General features: G+C 47.1%; 1 protein-coding gene and 1 long non-coding RNA gene across 2 annotated transcripts in view; one reads left to right on the forward strand and one right to left on the reverse strand.

Moving 5' to 3' along the window:
- The window catches only part of LOC144894242 (uncharacterized), a 939403-nt gene that overhangs the window by 918964 nt on the left and 629 nt on the right, over positions 1-19810 (forward strand). The gene's annotated exons all lie outside the window — the stretch shown is intronic.
- The window catches only part of LOC137436468 (phosphofurin acidic cluster sorting protein 2), a 172681-nt gene that overhangs the window by 60646 nt on the left and 92225 nt on the right, over positions 1-19810 (reverse strand). The window contains exon 11 of the mRNA XM_078786465.1: positions 600-677. Within this exon, the coding sequence (XP_078642591.1) occupies positions 600-677 (78 nt within the window). The remainder of the gene's footprint in view (positions 1-599; positions 678-19810) is intronic.

The raw sequence follows: 19810 nt of genomic DNA on the forward strand, positions 1-19810 counted from the left end.
GGAGGGGGAGAGAGAGAGAGAGAGAGAGAGAGAGAGAGAGAGAGAGAGAGAGAGGGTGAATGAGAAGTAAGAGAGGAAGAGGTGTGTGATCTGAATTAAATTATAAATTAAATTTCATGGACCACCAGCATTAAATATTCACTTTTGAAAAACAAGGTATGACAAAAATTCATTATGTTACCCCAAAAGGAGCATATTATTGTGCAATGTCAATGTAAAATAATATTAAGACCCTGCGTCACAAGCATCCTGCAACCCTTGCAGCCAAAAATCCTGAAAAATAATTATTAAAATAAAATGAATTCCACATGGCGTTCACATCAACAGCACACCACCAAGTGGTGATAAATACAGAGGGTGAGCAACACTTACAAGCCACAGGTTTGAATTCTGGGATGTATCGGATCTTCCCGTAACAGGTGGCAAATGTGAAACCATAGGAGTCGGAGGAGTCGGAGGAATCGTTTCCAGCGAAATAACAATACAAGATAATTAACGTTGTAAATATCAAGATAATTCACTTTGAAAATAAATTCTGGCAATTTGTTACCAATCTAAAGTTGCACAGCGTAGCGTCGATGCACTTTCATGCAAATTACCATAAAGGTGTTTTCAGTGATGGATTCACCAAGTTGGATCTTGTTGCCAAGCAGGCGATCTCTCTCCGTGTGATCATCCTGTAAGGCAAAGGGAGGACGGTGGTGAGCATCTCAGTACCCTGACAAATTAAAGCATCGACCACGTGTCTCATAAAATGGCAGTCGGAACATTCTCTTGAAAGGCACAATTGAAACACAAAACGCACGTGCTTTAAATATTCAAAATCAAAAAGTTTCATGACAACAATTGTGTGCTTTGAAAAGTTCACATCTTGATTTGAAGTTCACCATAGAACAGGGCCTGTTGTTTATCTGTTTAGCACCAAAATTACTATACAGGCAAAGCTTTCACCAAACTGCATCTGCAAACTGCAACAGTTTTCCTCACCATCTCGGAATCGGTTTCCCCACGAGACTCTTTGAGCCATCTTAGCTCATGCAATGCAAGTCAAACACCCGGTAACACAGCTGCCTCCATGGAATAAAACAATCTCTAGTACATGGATTACCCTTCGAGACTAAGAACAACCACCTTTAGAGGCCATTTTTCCCTGCAGAGCTGGGGTTGGCCTTGTTTGGGCACCATGGTCCCCTTTTTTTTGAAGCAATGTTTTATGGCCGGATACCCTTCCTGCCGCCAACCCTGTTAGTCGCCTTTTGCGACACACATGGAATTACCAGTGAACTGGTACTCAATTTTTCGACCTCGGAAGGATGACAGGCTGAGTCAACCCCACTGGCATTAATTCAGCGATCGACCGGGATTCGAACCCAGGATCCTAGGATCCTAAGCCGCACCCTAACCGCCAAGCCAATACCAGGCTTGTTGCCTCATCATACAAGTATCAAATTCCCTCAACAACAAAGATCTGTAGTACTTCACACATATTTTCTTCTGAGTCGTTTGGTTTTCTACATTATGGGGCTCTAAGAAAGCACTTTGAAAAAAAAAAGAAAGTATTACTTAGGAAGGAGGAGCTTGCCATATGGCTCAGGTGTCGAAGCAATGAACTGCAAGCAGCCAATATTCTGACTTCAATTGAGTGGGGGCAACAGCTCATGGTTCTTTCAGGTGAATAAAATGCAACTGTGCAAAAAAAAAAAAAAAAAAGACAAGTACAGATACATTCAAAGTACACCGCCCCCATGCCAAATAATTAAATATCCTACAGCGCGGCATTGCCGGGGCGCCTCCGGCGCCAGGCAATACCGCAGTGCAGCTCATTGAGGCTGCATTGGGAGGGAGAGGTGTACACTGATTAATTGTATAATTAAAATCAATAAAAGATTATCACAAAATATTTTCTTAATCAATTGGCTAATAGCATAACTAAACCACTAGTGCTTCATCCGAAGATGTATCGTTTAGAAATTTAATTAAATAAGTCATTAATAAAAAATTAAATAACTAATTGATTAATCAATAATTAATCAATTAATCAATAAATAATTAATCGATTAAATGACTAATCAATAAATCAAAAATATCCTCGATAGCCACATCACTTGGTCACTGTCATGTCCAAATATTAGCTCCCAGCTCAAAAGGTGCCTGAGATATTGGCCAAATGAGAAAGAAAATAAATAAATGATTAATAATGAAAATAAATAAATAATAATCATTTAAAAATTAAATTATTAATCAATTCAGTCACAGAACACATAAACCACCACCATTTCATCAGAATCTGTAACTGAAAAAAATTTTTTTTTTGTAATTAATCAAATAATTAAATAATTAATCGATTAATTGATTAATCAATAAATCAGAAATATCCTTGATAGCCACATCACTTGGTCACTCATGTCCAAATATTAGCTCCCAGCTCAAAAGGTGCCTGAGATATTGGCCAAATGAGAAAGAAAATAAATAAATGATTAATAATGAAAATAAATAAATAATAATCATTAAAAAATTAAATTATTAATCAATTCGGTCAGAGAACACATAAACCACCACCATTTCATCAGAATCTCCAAAAAAAAAAAATTTTTTAGTCATTAATCGAATAATTAATTGATTAATTAATAAATCAAAAATAGCCTTTGCAGCCAAATCACCTGGTCATTGGCATGTCCAAATATCAGCTTCCTAACTCAAAAGGTGCCTGAGTTAATGGTCAGAAGAGAAAGGAAATTTGATTAATTAAAGAAGTACTTAATTAATCGCTAATAATTAAATAACTCCTCAATTTATTGATTAATCAAAAAACAAAAAATAACGTTTTTGACAAAGGACTTGCTCACTATTGTGCCGAAATTTCACCTTCCTAGCTGAAAGGATGGCTGAGAAATCGCCCGGACAAACAAACAAGAAAACAAGAAAGAAAACAAACAAGAAAACAACCAGAGTGAAAACCGAGTACTCCTTTTCAGCGTGCGTCACTGCCGAGCCCCCTTCGGTGCCCAGCAATGACGATTTGCAATGCCTGGAGATGGCATAGGAAAGGTGCAGTGTACAACAAGAAAACAACCAGAGTGAAAACTGAGTACTCCCTTTCAGCGTGCGTCACTGCCGAGCCCCCTTCGGTGCCCAGCAATGACGATTTGCAATGCCTGGAGATGGCATAGGAAAGGTGCGGTGTACAAAAACAAACAAGAAAACAACCAGAATGAAAACTGAGTACTCCCTTTCAGCGTGCGTCACTGCCGAGCCCCCTTCGGTGCCCAGCAATGACGATTTGCAATGCCTGGAGATGGCATAGGAAAGGTGCGGTGTACAATAATAATTAAAAAATTAAATTATTAATCAATTTGGTCACAGAACACATAAACCACCACCATTTCAACAGAATCTGTAAACTGGGGAAAAAAAATTTTTTTTACTAATTAATCGAATAATTAAATAATTAATCGATTAATCAATAAATCAAAAATATCCTTGATAGCCACATCACTTGGTCACTCATGTCCAAATATTAGCTTCCGAGCTCAAAAGGTGCCTGAGATATTGCACAGATGAGAAAGAAAGCAAATAAATGATTAATAATGAAAAGAAAGAGATAATAATCATTAAAAAATTAAATTATTAATCAATTCGGTCATAGAACACATAAACCACCACCATTTCATCAGAATCTGCAACTAAAAAAAAAATAAAAAAAAATTAGTCAATCGAATAATTAAATAATTAATCGATTGATTGATTAATTAATAAATCAAAAATAGCCTTTGCAGCCAAATCACCTGGTCATTGGCATGTCCAAATATCAGCTTCCTAACTCAAAAGGTGCCTGAGTTAATGGTCAGAAGAGAAAGGAAATTTGATTAATTAAATAAGTACTTAATTGAATGAATGAATGAATGAATAAATGAATGATCGTTTTAAGGCCATTTTCCCCGCTAGAGCAGGGGTTCGCCTTGCGGACCCCATGACAATCATGGTTCCCTGTTTGAGGCAATGTTCTTATGGCCGGATGCCCTTCCTGACGCCAACCCTGATGCACACGTCTTACGTCTTAATTAATCGCTAATAATTAAATAACTCCTCAATTTAATGATTAATCAAAAAACAAAAAATAACTTTTTTGACAAAGGACTTGCTCACTATTGTGCCGAAATTTCGGCTTCCTAGCTCAAAGGATGGCTGAGATATTGCCCGGACAAACAAGCAAGAAAGAAAACAGGAAAACAACCAGAGTGAAAACTAGGTACTCTCTTTCAGCGTGCGTCACTGCCGAGCCCCCTTCGGTGCCCAGCAATGACGATTTGCAATGCCTGGAGATGGCATAGGAAAGGTGCGGTGTACAATAGGAAAGAAAATTTGGTTTGGAGATTAAGGTATGGTTTTTCTTCCAAGACAATTGTTCTTTATTTTCCAAAATCTCTGTCCAACTTGATTACTTCCAGCAGAGACGTTTAAAAAAACTGCTTTGCTGGAACTTTTTCTAACTACGGTACCACCTGACCCCTTCACATCGCACAAGCTCCTCTCAGTTTCTTACTCACGTTTTATAATTCTCCTAAGGGCTGTAACACATGTCATTTATTAAAAGAGGTCTTTCATAGCATACCTCCATGATGCAAACCAGGTTATGAAAACAGACCCCCTCCACGAAAAAAACCAGACTATTTCAATATCAAAGTAATTTAAACAGATTTAATGAGACATCAAAACAGTAAATTTCTCAAAATTTCGAGTCTTGTATGTCCCACCCCAATAATCACCATTCCAAAGAAAATGTTCATTTGCCAAAATCAAACTGATTTTGCCAAAAAATAAAGTGGAGAAACGAGAAATGACAAGAGGACAGGGAAGGAGATTTAAAAAATGGAGAGATGGGCAATTGGGGATTGAAGAAGGAATTTTAAAAGGGGAGAAAGATAAAAAATGCCACCATTTTGCAAACATAATCAATATAAGTCATACTAAAATACGCAATTTGGTGTCTGTCTGTTCTTCTGTCCATCTCTCTGACGATTTGTGACCACGATACATTCAGTCATTACTTTTACAATCTCAAACAAACTTGACAGGGAGACTAAGGGTCACACATTGGAGGTTGCAGCAATTTAACTCCCTCCTCGCCCCTCTCCCCCCAAGGGTGTTTTCCCCACCAAGGGGGTTTCGTGTTGACGTGAATATACGTATTAACATGGCTTTATCGTGGCATACTCCAAAGCCGTTTCAAATAACAACAGTAATAATTCTAATTACAAAACCAAAATATTAATGTAATTACAAAACAATATTAACACTTACACGAGTGTAAACACTATTGAATGAATGATCGTTTTAAGGCCATTTTCCCCGCTAGAGCAGGGGTTAGCCTTGCGGGCCCCATGACAATCATGGTTCCCTGTTTGAGGCAATGTTTTTATGGCCGGATGCCCTTCCTGACACCAACCCTTGGTCACGCGCTTACGATGCGCAGGGATATGGTGTACCTAAAAGTGTAAACACTATTATAGTTATATTATATAATAATAATATACTATTTATAATATTAATATATATGTAATATTATAATAATGTATGTAATATTATATATATGTATATATATATATATATATATATATATATATATATATATATATATATATATATATATATATATATATATATATATATATATATATATATATATATATATATATACTATATATATATATACTATATATATATATATATATATATATATATATATATATATATATATACATACATATATTAACAATAATATATTAATATATATATATATATTAATCTCAAACATGCCGTAATTTCGTAAAGCCACCACTCCATGACAAACAGCATTGTCGAGTTGACGGACCAACTCCAGAGGAAGCGGCAATAACTTTTGGAGACGTGCAGCAGTTGTTTTCCATTAATACAGAACGCAACAACCCTTGTATACCCGACTGTGAAGCCAATCATCAAATGCACCTGTCCGTACATTTTGCAACGCCACCTGTGATATAATCCTGTTGTTGACTTCTTGCTGCGACAGACAATCAGTGACATGGTTCTTTTAACAAATAAATCACCAAAGTGTAAAAGAAACTCACCAGATTGATATACTGAGTTAAGAAAGTAAACCCAAGTCAAGAAAAAAAAAAAATTCCATATTAAATGCCAAGTCTGTGTATATATATATATATATATATATACTGTATATATATATATATATATACTGTATATATATATATACTGTATATATATATATATATATACTGTATATATATATATATATATACTGTATATATATATATATATATACTGTATATATATATATATATATATACTGTATATATATATATATATATACTGTATATATATATATATATATACTGTATATATATATATACTGTATATATATATATACTGTATATATATATAATGTTGCGAATATGGAATTTGGCCTCCATATCCGCTTGTAAATATTCCCCTATTTTCTCCAATACTCCCCAACTTTCCCCAATCCCCCATTCCCTAGTCCCATTGCATGTAAATAACAATCAGTAGAGCCGACCTTCCCCTTATTCCCCCATTAAATGTCGTGCCCAGGTCCACCGCACCACACGTAGCCAACTTTCGGACATCTTCCTAGTTATTCTTAATCTATGTCAGTTAAGGCCTCGTTTCCATTAATTATGACTCTTCGTTGCACCAGAATGTGATTATATGGCATCAGTAGTGAGTTTAGGACCTTTCCCATACCTCCTCCCATCTTCTTCCCCAAACAACAACAATAACAACAACAATAACAACAACTACAACAACAATTACAACAACAACAGAGGGGATGGCGGCGGAGCGGGGGAGGATGCGTCCTCACACCGGCTCGATTAGCTCCAGACCATGCGCTCCACGGGGTTACCCCGAAGGGGCTGGCTGTCAGCTCCTCGTCGGGGGCGGAGCCAGTAACCCCCCCCCGCACGCACCCAATGAGAAGCAACGTGCCGATTCCACGAGGCGGAGCTAACGAGCCGAGGGCGTGTCACTCCCCGCCGGATATACGCGGCCACGCGCCGGATGTGACGTGAGATTCGCCCCCAGCTGGAGAAAGACGGACCTGCGAGCGCTGAAACAGATGCGCCTCAGCTTGGAGACTGGAGAGAGAAGCCACCGCCACCCCCAGCGCGACGATACCTCCCCGCATCTCTGGACCGGACCGAGTCGATTCTGCCTTGAGCCAAGAGTGCACCTTGAGCCATCGATACCCGCTGTCCTTTTCATCAACCCCCGTGTGAGTCAGCATTTTGTCCCGTGTGTCTGTCGTCTGTCCGGGGTTAATATAAGAGTGTGTCTAAGTGCCTGTCTTCCTGTAATATACCTCTAGCCCCTGTAATCTAACCTTCCGCCTTAATATAACCTCCTCCGGAGGTCTTGAGAACTGAACCCCTGGTGTCGTATTGTGTCATTATAACCCAGCCGGGTGTCTTCTCTTTCCTATTGAGCCAGCGTAGCGCGGCTTCGTCGACGTTCGAGTACAATCGGGTAATTTGTGCGGACACGGCGGCCATTCCGCTCGGCCCACCTTAACATCAAAGTCGTGTCTGTAACAATTGGTGTCAGGAGTGGGATTCGAGGCCCGACCAAATTTTGAAAAAAAAAAACGAATAGAGGAAAAAAAAAAAAAAATTTGGTCAAAATTTGGAGCGGCCGAAATTTGTTTTGTTTTACGAAACTCGAATTTTGCAAGTCGCGCTATGGCGGATCAAGACGGCTGGGGTCCGGTAGGGGAGAGTGAAGCAGGGTCGGTCCAGGACCAAATTGAGGGACATGAGGGACATGAGGAGAGCGAAGCAGCGAGGGTAGCAAACGCACAAAATGGCGCCTCGCTGGTCACCGCGCCCGCGACCGTAGCAGCGCCGCCGATGGATTGGGGCCTATTTATGGAACAAATAAAGGCGCTCATGGTCCAGACAAGTGAAGACCTGAGGAATGACTTGGGAAACCAAATGGGGGTAATGAGGGACGAAGCGAGGGGTACCGGTGAGGGGTTAGACAACGGGATAAAAGAAGTGAAAAATGGGTTAATGGGGGTAGAAAATAGAATGGCTGCCCAGGAGAATCAGATAGAGGGAGTGAAAAATGGGTTAGAGGGGTTAGAAAACAGTATGGAAGGCAAATTGAGGGACATGAGGGACCAAGCGGAAAGGGAAGTTAAACAAATGGAGCAGCAGATAGAGGGGGTCAGAATGGGGGTAGAAACCAAACTGGATGCTCACAGGGAGGAAATGGAGCAGATGAGGGTGGCATCTGGGCAGGAGATGCAAGTGATGGGAGAGGAGATCAGAAGAGGAGTGAGTGAGGAGGTCGGAGGAGTGCGCGAGGAGGTGAGGCACTGTAAGGAGCGCATGGAGAAAGAGGTGAGAAAGGGGACTGTAAAATTGCAAGGTGGTATAGAGGAGTTGACGCTGGGAGTAGAACAACTGACAGTGGGACAAAAGGAGTTGGGGGACCAGGTAAAGAAGAACACAGCGGTAATAGAGGGTTTAAAATCGACACAGAAAGAGATGAAAAAGGACGTAGGGGTAATTAAAAAAGAGTGCCAGACGGTACATGAGGACCTGACGAGGAAAATGGACAAGGTGGTAGAGGTAATGGAGGTTAAAGAGCGGGAGGTGCGGGAGCACATAGAAAAAAATAAAGTGGAGTTAGAGGAAGAACTTAAAGGGGCGCACGAAGAGATGAAGGAGATGAAGCAAAAATTAGAAGAAGTGGAAGAAGGGGTGAGCGAAATTAAGAAGCGACGGAGAGAGGATAAGAAAGAGATAAAGGAGGAAGTAAAAGAATTGGTCCAAAGTCTGTGTTCGGATCGTGATGATGTGCTCATTAACCGGATGAGGGATTCGCAGGTGATGGAGGAGAAGCGAAGAGAAAGAGGACCCGGTGTAAGTGGTGACCAATATGGTCGTGCGTATGATGCGCCAGGTGATTTAATAAGCTTGGGGGTCGAGATAGACCCGGAAGTTCGTGAGAGGCCACGAGTGAGGTGTATGGCTGGTCCGGAGGGTATGGAACGAGAGGTGCGAGGTGTGGGTGAGCAAGGTTGTGGGAGCATGGAATGGGTAGCGGGTTGCGGAGGTGTGACCCATGCATCGACACCAACAGGGGTAGTTGTTGGAGGGACCGGGGAGGCACGAGAGCCCCTTGGGGGTAATGTACTGTGGGGGCCCGGCCGGTTCGGCCCCGCGCTGACCCCGCAAGGGGCGACGCACGGGGTCCGGCCGGCGGGCAACGACTCGCATACGAGGTGGTCCCACAAGGTCCCACTCGCGCCGTATGACGGCAAGAGTGATCTACGCGCGTACCTGGCGCAGTTCGACTGTGTGTGTAAGGGTAACGGTTGGGGTGAGGACGAAGGTGGAGTACACCTGGTGGCCGCATTGCGCGGCGCGGCGGCGGAGGTGCTGACGGCATTACCAGCGGGTGCTCTCACCCTGCCAGCCCTCCGCGACGCCCTAATTAATCGATTTGGAATAGAACAGCAGAGCGAGCTTGTTAAAGCTCAGCTCGCGCTGCGAAAGCGCAAGCCCCAGGAAGCCATCGGGGAACTTGCCCACGACATTCGCCGCGCAGTGGGGATCGCACATGCTAGCATGGCAGCGGATTCCCGGGAAAGCCTGGCGCTGGACCATTTTATCCAGGCCCTCCCGGATATTGAGCTCCGGCAACAGCTCGCCATGTGGCGCCCGCAGACTCTGAGCCAGGCGGCTGACGCTGCGGCCCGTTGGGAAGCAGCGAGGCCCCTGGCCCGGGGGGGCGAGCGTCTCGCAATGGCGGTCCGCCAGGTGGGACCCCCGGTGGAGGGCGGACCCCTTAGGGGGCCCGCCCCCGACGTGGGTCCTGACCTGGCGGGCATGGTCCGGAGGCTGGTGGACCAGCGCCTGGCAGGACCTGGACCATGGCAGGCGGCCCCGGAGGTGGCCCGCGGTGGACCACGAGCGGGTAATCCAATTCGGACCTACAGGGGGGGGAATTTGGAATTCCGGAGGCAAGCACCTTACCAGGTGAGGTGCTATACCTGCAACCGCCTGGGTCACCTGGCGCGGCACTGTCGAAACGCGCGCCGGGATGATCCCCGGCAGTTGAGGTCCTCAACTCCGCCCAGGGGGGAGCGGGTTAGCCGACCCCAGACACCCCCCCGCCAGACCCCGGGAAACTAGAAGGTGTCGGGCACGTAGGGCGGTGTTCGGCAGCAGAGGATGGAGGAGAGCCCTCATTGACGCGACAGGTCATTTATTGTGGCCAAATTGGAACCGGTAGCCTGACAATTAGATGCAAAATTGCCGGCGTGGGGGTAGACGCCGTAGTGGACACAGGAGCTAGCGCCACGATCATCAGCCCTGTGGTCCTTGATTCGAGCGCAGGTGGCTGGGATAAGATCCAGCGCCTGCAAAATTATAGTTTGCAGCTTGCTACCGGGGTGACGGCCCCGATCATAGGGCGTGGTTCTGTGACCCTCAAGTTAGGGTCGGTAAGGAGGGAGATAGATGTTTGGGTGGCGGAGGTGTGCGACCCATGTTTAATAGGGTTGGACCTGTTGACTGCCAGCGGTTGTAAAATCGACTTGTGCCGGGGGATCCTGCAGGTGGGAGTAGAAGAGCTGCCGTTAGGGGGAGTGAGCACGGCCGAGAGAGCGGAGCTGGAGGCTTCCGAGGCCGTGACGATAGTGCCGGCCCGATGGGCAGCTCGCCCAACATGGCAGGAGTCCTGCGGCCTGGTCGAACCGGTGGCAGCGCAGTCCATACCGGGTTTAATCGTGGGCCGCACCCTTGTAAAAACGGACGGACCGGTAGTGGCCGTCCGAGTAATAAATATGAGTACAGAACCACGCACTATAGTAAGGGGCACGAGGGTAGCTGGCTGCACCCCCGTTGAGGAAGTCGCGACAGTGAGGGGCGAGAACGTCCAGCCGAGCCGACCCCGGGGGGAGCCTTCAATGACAAGTAGGAATTGGCCCGATCCCATTTGCGAGATGGTAAATCGTAGCAGCGTAGAGTTGGGAGGTACCCAGAGGGAGGCCTTACACAAACTGGTTGGGTCCCATTTGGACCTCTTCTCCTTGTCCACCGAGGATATTGGACGTACGGGCCTGGTGAAACATCAGATCCACACCGGTGAGGCCCGGCCTATTCGTCAGGCCGCCCGACGGCTCCCTTGGAGCAAGAGGGCGGAAGCTGACGAGCAGGTTGCAAAAATGCTCGACGCAGGTGTGATCGAGCCCTCGGGAAGTCCTTGGATGTCACCTGTTGTGCTGGTCAAAAAGAAGGATGGGACCACGCGGTTCTGCGTGGACTATCGCCAGCTAAACAACGTGACACTCAAGGACTCATATCCCCTGCCAAGGATTGATGACACCCTCGATGCCGTTGCGGGCTCAAATTGGTTCACAACTTTGGACCTCAAGAGTGGGTATTGGCAGGTGGAGATGGATAGGGCAGGGAAGGAGAAAACGGCATTTTCCACAGGTAAGGGACTGTATCAGTTTACTGTGATGCCGTTTGGTTTGTGTAACGCCCCCGCCACCTTTGAGAGATTGATGGAGCATGTACTAGGCGGCATGCCATGGCAATCATGCCTGGTGTACCTGGATGACGTCCTGGTACATGCCCAAACGTTCCCCCAGGCACTAGCTAATTTGGACCAGGTGTTCGGGTGCCTCAGACAGGCAGGGTTGAAGCTGAACCCGAGTAAGTGCACTTTGTTTGCAAGAGAGGTGGCCTATCTAGGTCACGTGATTGGCCGCGAGGGGGTAAAAACAGACCCAGACAAAATTAAAGCGGTAGAGGAGTGGCCCGCACCACGTACCATCAAAGAGGTGCGGGGATTTTTGGGACTCTGCTCCTACTACCGGCGCTTTGTGGCGAAATTTGCGGAGTTGGCCCGTCCCCTCCACCGGCTAACGGAGAAGGGGACGCGATTTAATTGGACACGGGAGTGCCACGAGGCCTTCCAAAAATTGAAGGGGTGTCTAACATCCGCACCCCTTCTAGCTTACCCCACTAGTGACGGGACATTTACCCTGGACACGGATGCGAGCCAGGAAGGATTGGGCGCAGTTTTGTCTCAGACACAGGAGGGCGTGGAGAGAGTGATTGGTTATTATAGTCGGGCCTTAAGTAGGCCCGAGAGAAATTATTGCGTCACTCGCAAAGAGTTATTGGCTATGCTGGCTGCCATGAACCATTTCCACCCGTACTTGTACGGGCGGAAATTTTTGGTTAGAACTGACCATTCCTCCTTGCAATGGCTCCTTCGGTTCAAGGAACCGGAGGGCCAAATTGCAAGGTGGTTGGAAAAGTTGCAGCAGTACGATTTTGATGTGGCCCATAGGGCCGGGAAGGCCCATGGTAATGCGGACGCACTCTCTCGGCGTCCTTGTCTGGGGGAAAACTGTAAATTTTGTGCGAGACACGAGGAGAGGGAGCAATTGGGCGATTCCGCCCCGATTCTCGTCGTCCGGGCAACCCGGGTGAGAGGGCCAATTTTGCCACTAACCGCGGACGAGGAATTTGGAGAGTTGGCTTGGAGCACGGCCCAGCAGGAGGATCCTGTTCTGGGGCCGGTGTTCCAATGGGTCAAATTGGGGCAAAGACCAAAGGGGGAAGGGGTCACCCCCCTCGGGGCACAAACAAAGGCATATTGGGCTCAGTGGCAGACCCTGGAATTGAAAGGCAACATCTTGTATCGCAAGTGGGTGGAGGTTCCCTCTGATCGAACTTCCTGGCTGGTGATAGTCCCTGACAAATTCAAGAACGTCATATTGCAACAGGTGCATGGTACCCGCTCCGGCGGCCATTTGGGCAGGACAAAGACAATATCTCGGGTCCGCCGGAGGTTCTATTGGGTGAATATGGGGCGCGACATACAGGACTGGTGTCGGAGATGCGACGCCTGTTCTGCCAAAAAGGGACCAGCACGGAGGATGAGGGCCCCCCTTCAATTACATCAGGTGGGGGCCCCCCTTGAGCGGGTGGCTATGGATATTCTAGGACCGCTGCCCCGCACCCGCCAAGGTAATAAGTATATCCTCGTTGTGATGGACTACTTCACCAAGTGGCCGGAGGCTTACGCCCTCCCCAACCAAGAAGCAGGGGTGGTAGCGCAGGCCTTCGTGGAAGGATTTGTGTGCCGGCATGGGATTCCACAGGAGTTGCACACCGACCAGGGACGAAATTTTGAGAGCAAATTACTAAAAGATGTGTGCAGTCTCCTGTCAATTCGAAAAACCAGGACAACGCCTTTAAGACCTCAATCTGACGGGATGGTGGAAAGATTCAACCGAACTTTAATCCAACAACTGGCACTGTTCACCACCACCCGTCAGGATGACTGGGACGAACATCTCCCTTATTTGCTCATGGCCTACCGAACCAGCCAGCACGGGGCCACCGCATGCAGTCCAGCGTTGCTTATGTATGGGCGGGAGTTACGGGCTCCCGCCGACTTGCTATGCGGTCCCGTGCCAGACACAGTGGTTAACCCGCCGAGGGAGGGGTACGCACGTCACCTAGAGGAAGGCATGGAGCTAGTCCATGCCTTCGCCCGCCGCCAACTCCATCTGGCGGGGGAAAAGATGAAGCGCAGGTACGACGACCGGAGCCAGGGGAGTCAATACGCTCCGGGGATGAAGATTTGGTTCTTTAATCCCCGGAGGCGGAAGGGAAGGTGCCCAAAACTCACCTCCCCCTGGCAAGGCCCAGGAGTCGTCCTGTCGCAAATCTGTGACGTGGTCTTTAAGATCAAAATGGGGCCACGAGCCCTCCCTCGGATCGTCCACGCCGACCGGATAAGACCTTACACCGGCGAGCAGGCGCCCCCGTGGATTGCCTCGGCTTTAGATGCCGAGGCGGGACCCAGTACCTCTGAATAAGGGGGGCTTATTAGTGCCAGAGGACTGGGGGATTGAGGAGCGATAGGCCCGGTGGGAGAGGGTGGCATCCCTGCCACCCTTCCCATGGTGGGGGGGCAAAGGAGCAATAGCTTATGGGGTGTATGGCAGTGAAAACTAGCCCGGGTGGGTTAGGATATTGTGTGTAGGGATCTAGAGAAGATGACCTTAGGTAACGTTAAGTTTAGTTAGTAACTGATACCTGTAGTGGGGATGCAGGTAGATTAGTGTGGATGATAATGACGTGGGAGCGCAATAGTTTAAAGGGACGACTGGGAAGCGCAAGTTTCAGAAGGGAGTAGTTAGCTGAGATGATGCCGCGTGTGTGTGAGAATTGAACAGGTGTGATTGCACAGGTGTGCAACTGGACAGGTGTGTGGAGCAGTGTATGAGTAGTGAGTGTGTGGATCAGCGCGAATGCGCTTGGGGAGAGAAGGGTGCAGGTGGCACCAGGTGTGAGAGCACAGGTGTGCAGGTACAGGTGTGTGGAGAGAGTTGGAGTGAGTGGTACGGAGTGGTGTGCATGGTGCGAAGGTGTGGATGGGGGAAGAGTGGACCCCTTTCACGAGCACCCGGGGCGGGTAGTGTAAGTGTTAGGTAGAGGGTGCAGGTAAATTGTGGTTGGATATTGGCATTTGTGGTGCGGTTGCAGAATGGTGTTGTGAATGGGTGCATTAGTGTTGTGGAAATGGCTGGGCGTGTAGCCTGTTAGTGTGTGTAGTTGGTTGGGCACTCCACCACTGTGAGGATGTCGGCCAGGTGAGGCCGCAGGTGGGCTCTGGGAGCCGGTAGTTGTGAGTGGGTGCCTGAGGATCCCGGGTGTGGATCGGGCAGCCCAGTGCCAGAGAGGGCACGGAGTGGGGAGAGAGCCAGAGGGCCTTCCCCTGGTAGTTAGGTTAGGGTGAGGAGCTAGGTAAGCTCGGGTGGCAACTGCAGTGGTGGAGGTGTGCAGGTGGGTAGACCCGCTGGGAGAGGTACACGTCGCAGCCCAGAAATTGTGCGAGGGCACCGGGAGATGAATCGGGGGAGTGAGACCCCAAATTGAAGAGCACCACAGTTTGGCCAATGGGAATTGGTTTTTAGAACCCATAGTGTAAGAGGGCCAATGGTTTGGCCGGAGAAAGACCCCGGGTAGTGTAAAGTTGTTAAAGTCATTTAGGAAATAGTTAGGATTGATGAACCTGTCGCACCATACGCAGCCACTTACCTGTGGTGATGATGATGACTCCACACCTGTGTTTTCTTTGTCTTGGTGCAGGAAATGAGAATTGCTGTGAGGATTTGTGAGACGCGTCACGACGTGGATGAGACATTGGGGTGATTCCATCTCTCCCTCCCTAGGAGGGACTGATGATGAATTGGTAATGGCAAATTTTGATGTTGAGTTGGAGATGGCAAATTTTGATGAGAGTTGAAAATGGCAAATTTGATTGGTTAGGAGGGAGAGAAGACGAATTTGGTTTATGGGAGGAACGGGGAAGACAGTAGGGATGTTTGTCGATTTGTAAAGTAGATGTTTATGGGTAGTGTTGTGTTTTGTGGATGCAGTAAGGGGTAAGGGAGGGGCCATGTAGGTTACCTGGTGGGGGGGGGCGTACGATAGGAACGTACCTGTCTCACCTGGTTCCCATGTGCCCCCAGTGTGCATCACCTTACATTGCGTGCACTTTTGCGCCCTTACCACCTTACTCACTTGTCTGCTTCTTTTGTCTCCCACCTCCGAGGATCTGGCTTTGGGGTAGAGAGAGAGGAGAGAGAGGTGCTGGCTGCGCAGTTGTGGGCCTGCACTTTCGCTGTTTGCTGCCGGGATCGATACACCATATGGACCGCAATGTTTGTGGCCACCCACAATGGACCGCAGTTCGTTTGCGGCCAAGCACCACCCGGGGATGGACCTATGGGTCAACGTGGCACCTATGCCATAAAGGTGAACCACTGTTAATTAACACCACCAAGTGCACCACAAGAAGAGCAAGAGACACCTGCAGGGTTAGGGGTTGTCGAATTTATTTTTATTCCAATGAACAATGGTGACTGCACCGATTGGTGGTGGGGTGGTGCTTTTGATGCTGGGAAAGGGTGCTCTGCACGTTATTAAAGGCCGTCGGCCACAGAGCACTCGTGGGTTGGTGTATCGATGCTGGCAAGCGCGCTCTCTCTATGCATAACATCTGCATGTGTTCCTCCAAAAACAGGTCCTGGATCGTAGTGTAAATAGCAGCATAGTCTTGTAAATAATGCTCCCTACCGGCTGTATGTTTAGTTTGAGTATTCTTTCCGGATTCGGTTATCCTGTGGGTGTGTTTCTGTGAGGAGAAGGGTGCAACGTCGCAGGGGGACATATTTACTCATTTGTGAATATCTGTAAAACTGTCGCACTCAGGGTAGAGTTAATAGTAGAGGGAACTACATTGCGTGCCACACTAAAGTAGGTAAAAATTTATCGGGTCGGGACGCCCCGAGGGTAGAGAAGGGTGCAATGTTGCGAATATGGAATTTGGCCTCCATATCCGCTTGTAAATATTCCCCTATTTTCTCCAATACTCCCCAACTTTCCCCAATCCCCCATTCCCTAGTCCCATTGCATGTAAATAACAATCAGTAGAGCCGACCTTCCCCTTATTCCCCCATTAAATGTCGTGCCCAGGTCCACCGCACCACACGTAGCCAACTTTCGGACATCTTCCTAGTTATTCTTAATCTATGTCAGTTAAGGCCTCGTTTCCATTAATTATGACTCTTCGTTGCACCAGAATGTGATTATATGGCATCAGTAGTGAGTTTAGGACCTTTCCCATACCTCCTCCCATCTTCTTCCCCAAACAACAACAATAACAACAACAATAACAACAACTACAACAACAATTACAACAACAACAGAGGGGATGGCGGCGGAGCGGGGGAGGATGCGTCCTCACACCGGCTCGATTAGCTCCAGACCATGCGCTCCACGGGGTTACCCCGAAGGGGCTGGCTGTCAGCTCCTCGTCGGGGGCGGAGCCAGTAACCCCCCCCCGCACGCACCCAATGAGAAGCAACGTGCCGATTCCACGAGGCGGAGCTAACGAGCCGAGGGCGTGTCACTCCCCGCCGGATATACGCGGCCACGCGCCGGATGTGACGTGAGATTCGCCCCCAGCTGGAGAAAGACGGACCTGCGAGCGCTGAAACAGATGCGCCTCAGCTTGGAGACTGGAGAGAGAAGCCACCGCCACCCCCAGCGCGACGATACCTCCCCGCATCTCTGGACCGGACCGAGTCGATTCTGCCTTGAGCCAAGAGTGCACCTTGAGCCATCGATACCCGCTGTCCTTTTCATCAACCCCCGTGTGAGTCAGCATTTTGTCCCGTGTGTCTGTCGTCTGTCCGGGGTTAATATAAGAGTGTGTCTAAGTGCCTGTCTTCCTGTAATATACCTCTAGCCCCTGTAATCTAACCTTCCGCCTTAATATAACCTCCTCCGGAGGTCTTGAGAACTGAACCCCTGGTGTCGTATTGTGTCATTATAACCCAGCCGGGTGTCTTCTCTTTCCTATTGAGCCAGCGTAGCGCGGCTTCGTCGACGTTCGAGTACAATCGGGTAATTTGTGCGGACACGGCGGCCATTCCGCTCGGCCCACCTTAACATCAAAGTCGTGTCTGTAACAATTTATATATATATATATATATATATATATATATATATATATATATATATATATATATATATATATATACACTGTATATATATATATATATACTGTATATATATATATATATACTGTATATATATATATATATATATATATATATATATACTGTATATATATATATATATATATATATACTGTATATATACAGACTTGGCATTTAATATGGAATATTTTTTTTGTGGGGGTGAACTTACTTTTCAAGATGTCTTAGAACCAAAAGTTCATTGGAATTATGTTGAAATTATTCCAGATTTTGTTAATGTGACCTTTACAAGACACAAAAACCACATTTGACATTTCGAAACAAATACATTGATCCTTGAAAGTGATGTAAACTGATATCGAACTCAATTCATGGACAGTACTGTGTTAAACTTCTGTACGTTTTCCAGAAGTATCTCTTTATTTTGCACATTAGCCAAAAATTTTTTTAACAAAAACAAAAGTTAAATTACGACTGCGATTACGGACAGTAAAATTACAGTTTAGTACTTCGTGTAACCCCCACGAGCATTCAGGAGAGCATGTACACGTTGAGGCATGCTGCTCACGAATTTGCCAAGGTTTGGACAGGAATCGCTTGCCATGCAGTAACAATAGCCTGCTGCAATTCACGCACAGAGGTCGGCTGCTGGTCCAAGTGGTCGATTTGACGCGTTAATTCTGCCCACAAGTTCTCTATCGGATTCATATCCGGGGACATGGCAGGCCACTCCATATGCTCTACACCACGGTCAGCAAGAAAGTGTTGGATCATGGAGCACGATGAGGCCGTGTATTGTCATCTTGGAAGACAAAGTTTCCTCGAAAGGCTGCACGAGCAAATGGAAGCAATGTTTCTTCCAGAATGGCCCTGTACTTCAGGTTTCCATTCAGAACAACCAGGTCAGTTTTGCCCCCTGCATGAAAAGCAGCCCAAACGGTCACCCCACCACCTCCAGCTTGGACTCTTGGCACTATACAATCTTTGTTGTGGGCTTCATGCACTTGTCTGCACACTCGGACGCGGCCATCTTGACGATAGACCAGAAATCTAGACTCGTCACTGAAGATCACGTGATTCCAGTGTCCTGGCTGCCATTGACGGTGCTCTCTGGCCCACTGTAATCGGCGCTGGCGGTGTTGTCTGGTCAGGCGTGGCTTTCTCAGGGGACGCCTGGCACGATAGCCTGCTTGAACCAGTCGTTGGTTGACTAGCCTTCTGGATACAGGCACATTTGTCAGTTGCTGCCACTCAGCCCTAAGCCGATTAGCTGACTTGGTATGGCCATTGCGGACTAACCGGTGCAGCTGGCGATCATCCCTCCTTGTGGTTTTGCAGGGATGTCCTGGCCTCGGTATTGGAGTAGGGACACCCCTCTGAGCATTTCGTTTCAGGATCTTTGACACCTGACCTTGAGTGATGCCATACTGCCGAGCAATAGCACGCTCTTTCATGCCGTAATTTCGTAAAGCCACCACTCCATGACAAACAGCATTGTCGAGTTGACGGACCATCTCCAGAGGAAGCGGCAATAACTTTTGGAGACGTGCAGCAGTTGTTTTCCACAAATACAGAACGCAACAACCCTTGTATACCCGACTGTGAAGCCAATCGTCAAATGCACCTGTCCGTACATTTTGCCACGCCACCTGTGATATAATCCTGTTGTTGACTTCTTGCTGCGACAGACAATCAGTGACATGGTTCTTTTAACAAATAAATCACCAAAGTGTAAAAGAAACTCACCAGATTGATATACTGAGTTAACAAAGTAAACCCAAGTCAAGAAAAAAAAAAGATTCCATATTAAATGCCAAGTCTGTATATATATTGTTGCGAATATGGAATTTGGCCTCCATATCCGCTTGTAAATATTCCCCTATTTCCCCAATACTCCCCAACTATCCCCAATCCCCCATTCCCTAGTCCCATTGTCTGTAAACAACAATCAGTAGAGCCGACCTTCCCCTTTTTCCCCCATTAAATGTCGTGCCCAGGCCCCACCGCAACACACGTAGACAACTATAGGACGTCTTCCTAGTTATTCTTAATCTATGTCAGTTAAGGACTCGTTTCCATTAATTCTGACTCTTCGTTGCACCAGAATGTGATTATATGGCATCAGTAGTGAGTTTAGGACCTTTTCCATACCTCCTCCCATCTTTTTCCCCAAACAACAACAACAACTTTGAC

This window comes from Myxine glutinosa, chromosome 11, assembly GCF_964187855.1.
Source record: "Myxine glutinosa chromosome 11, kmMyxGlut1.1, whole genome shotgun sequence".
In the NCBI taxonomy this organism is placed as follows: Eukaryota; Metazoa; Chordata; class Myxini; order Myxiniformes; family Myxinidae; genus Myxine; species Myxine glutinosa.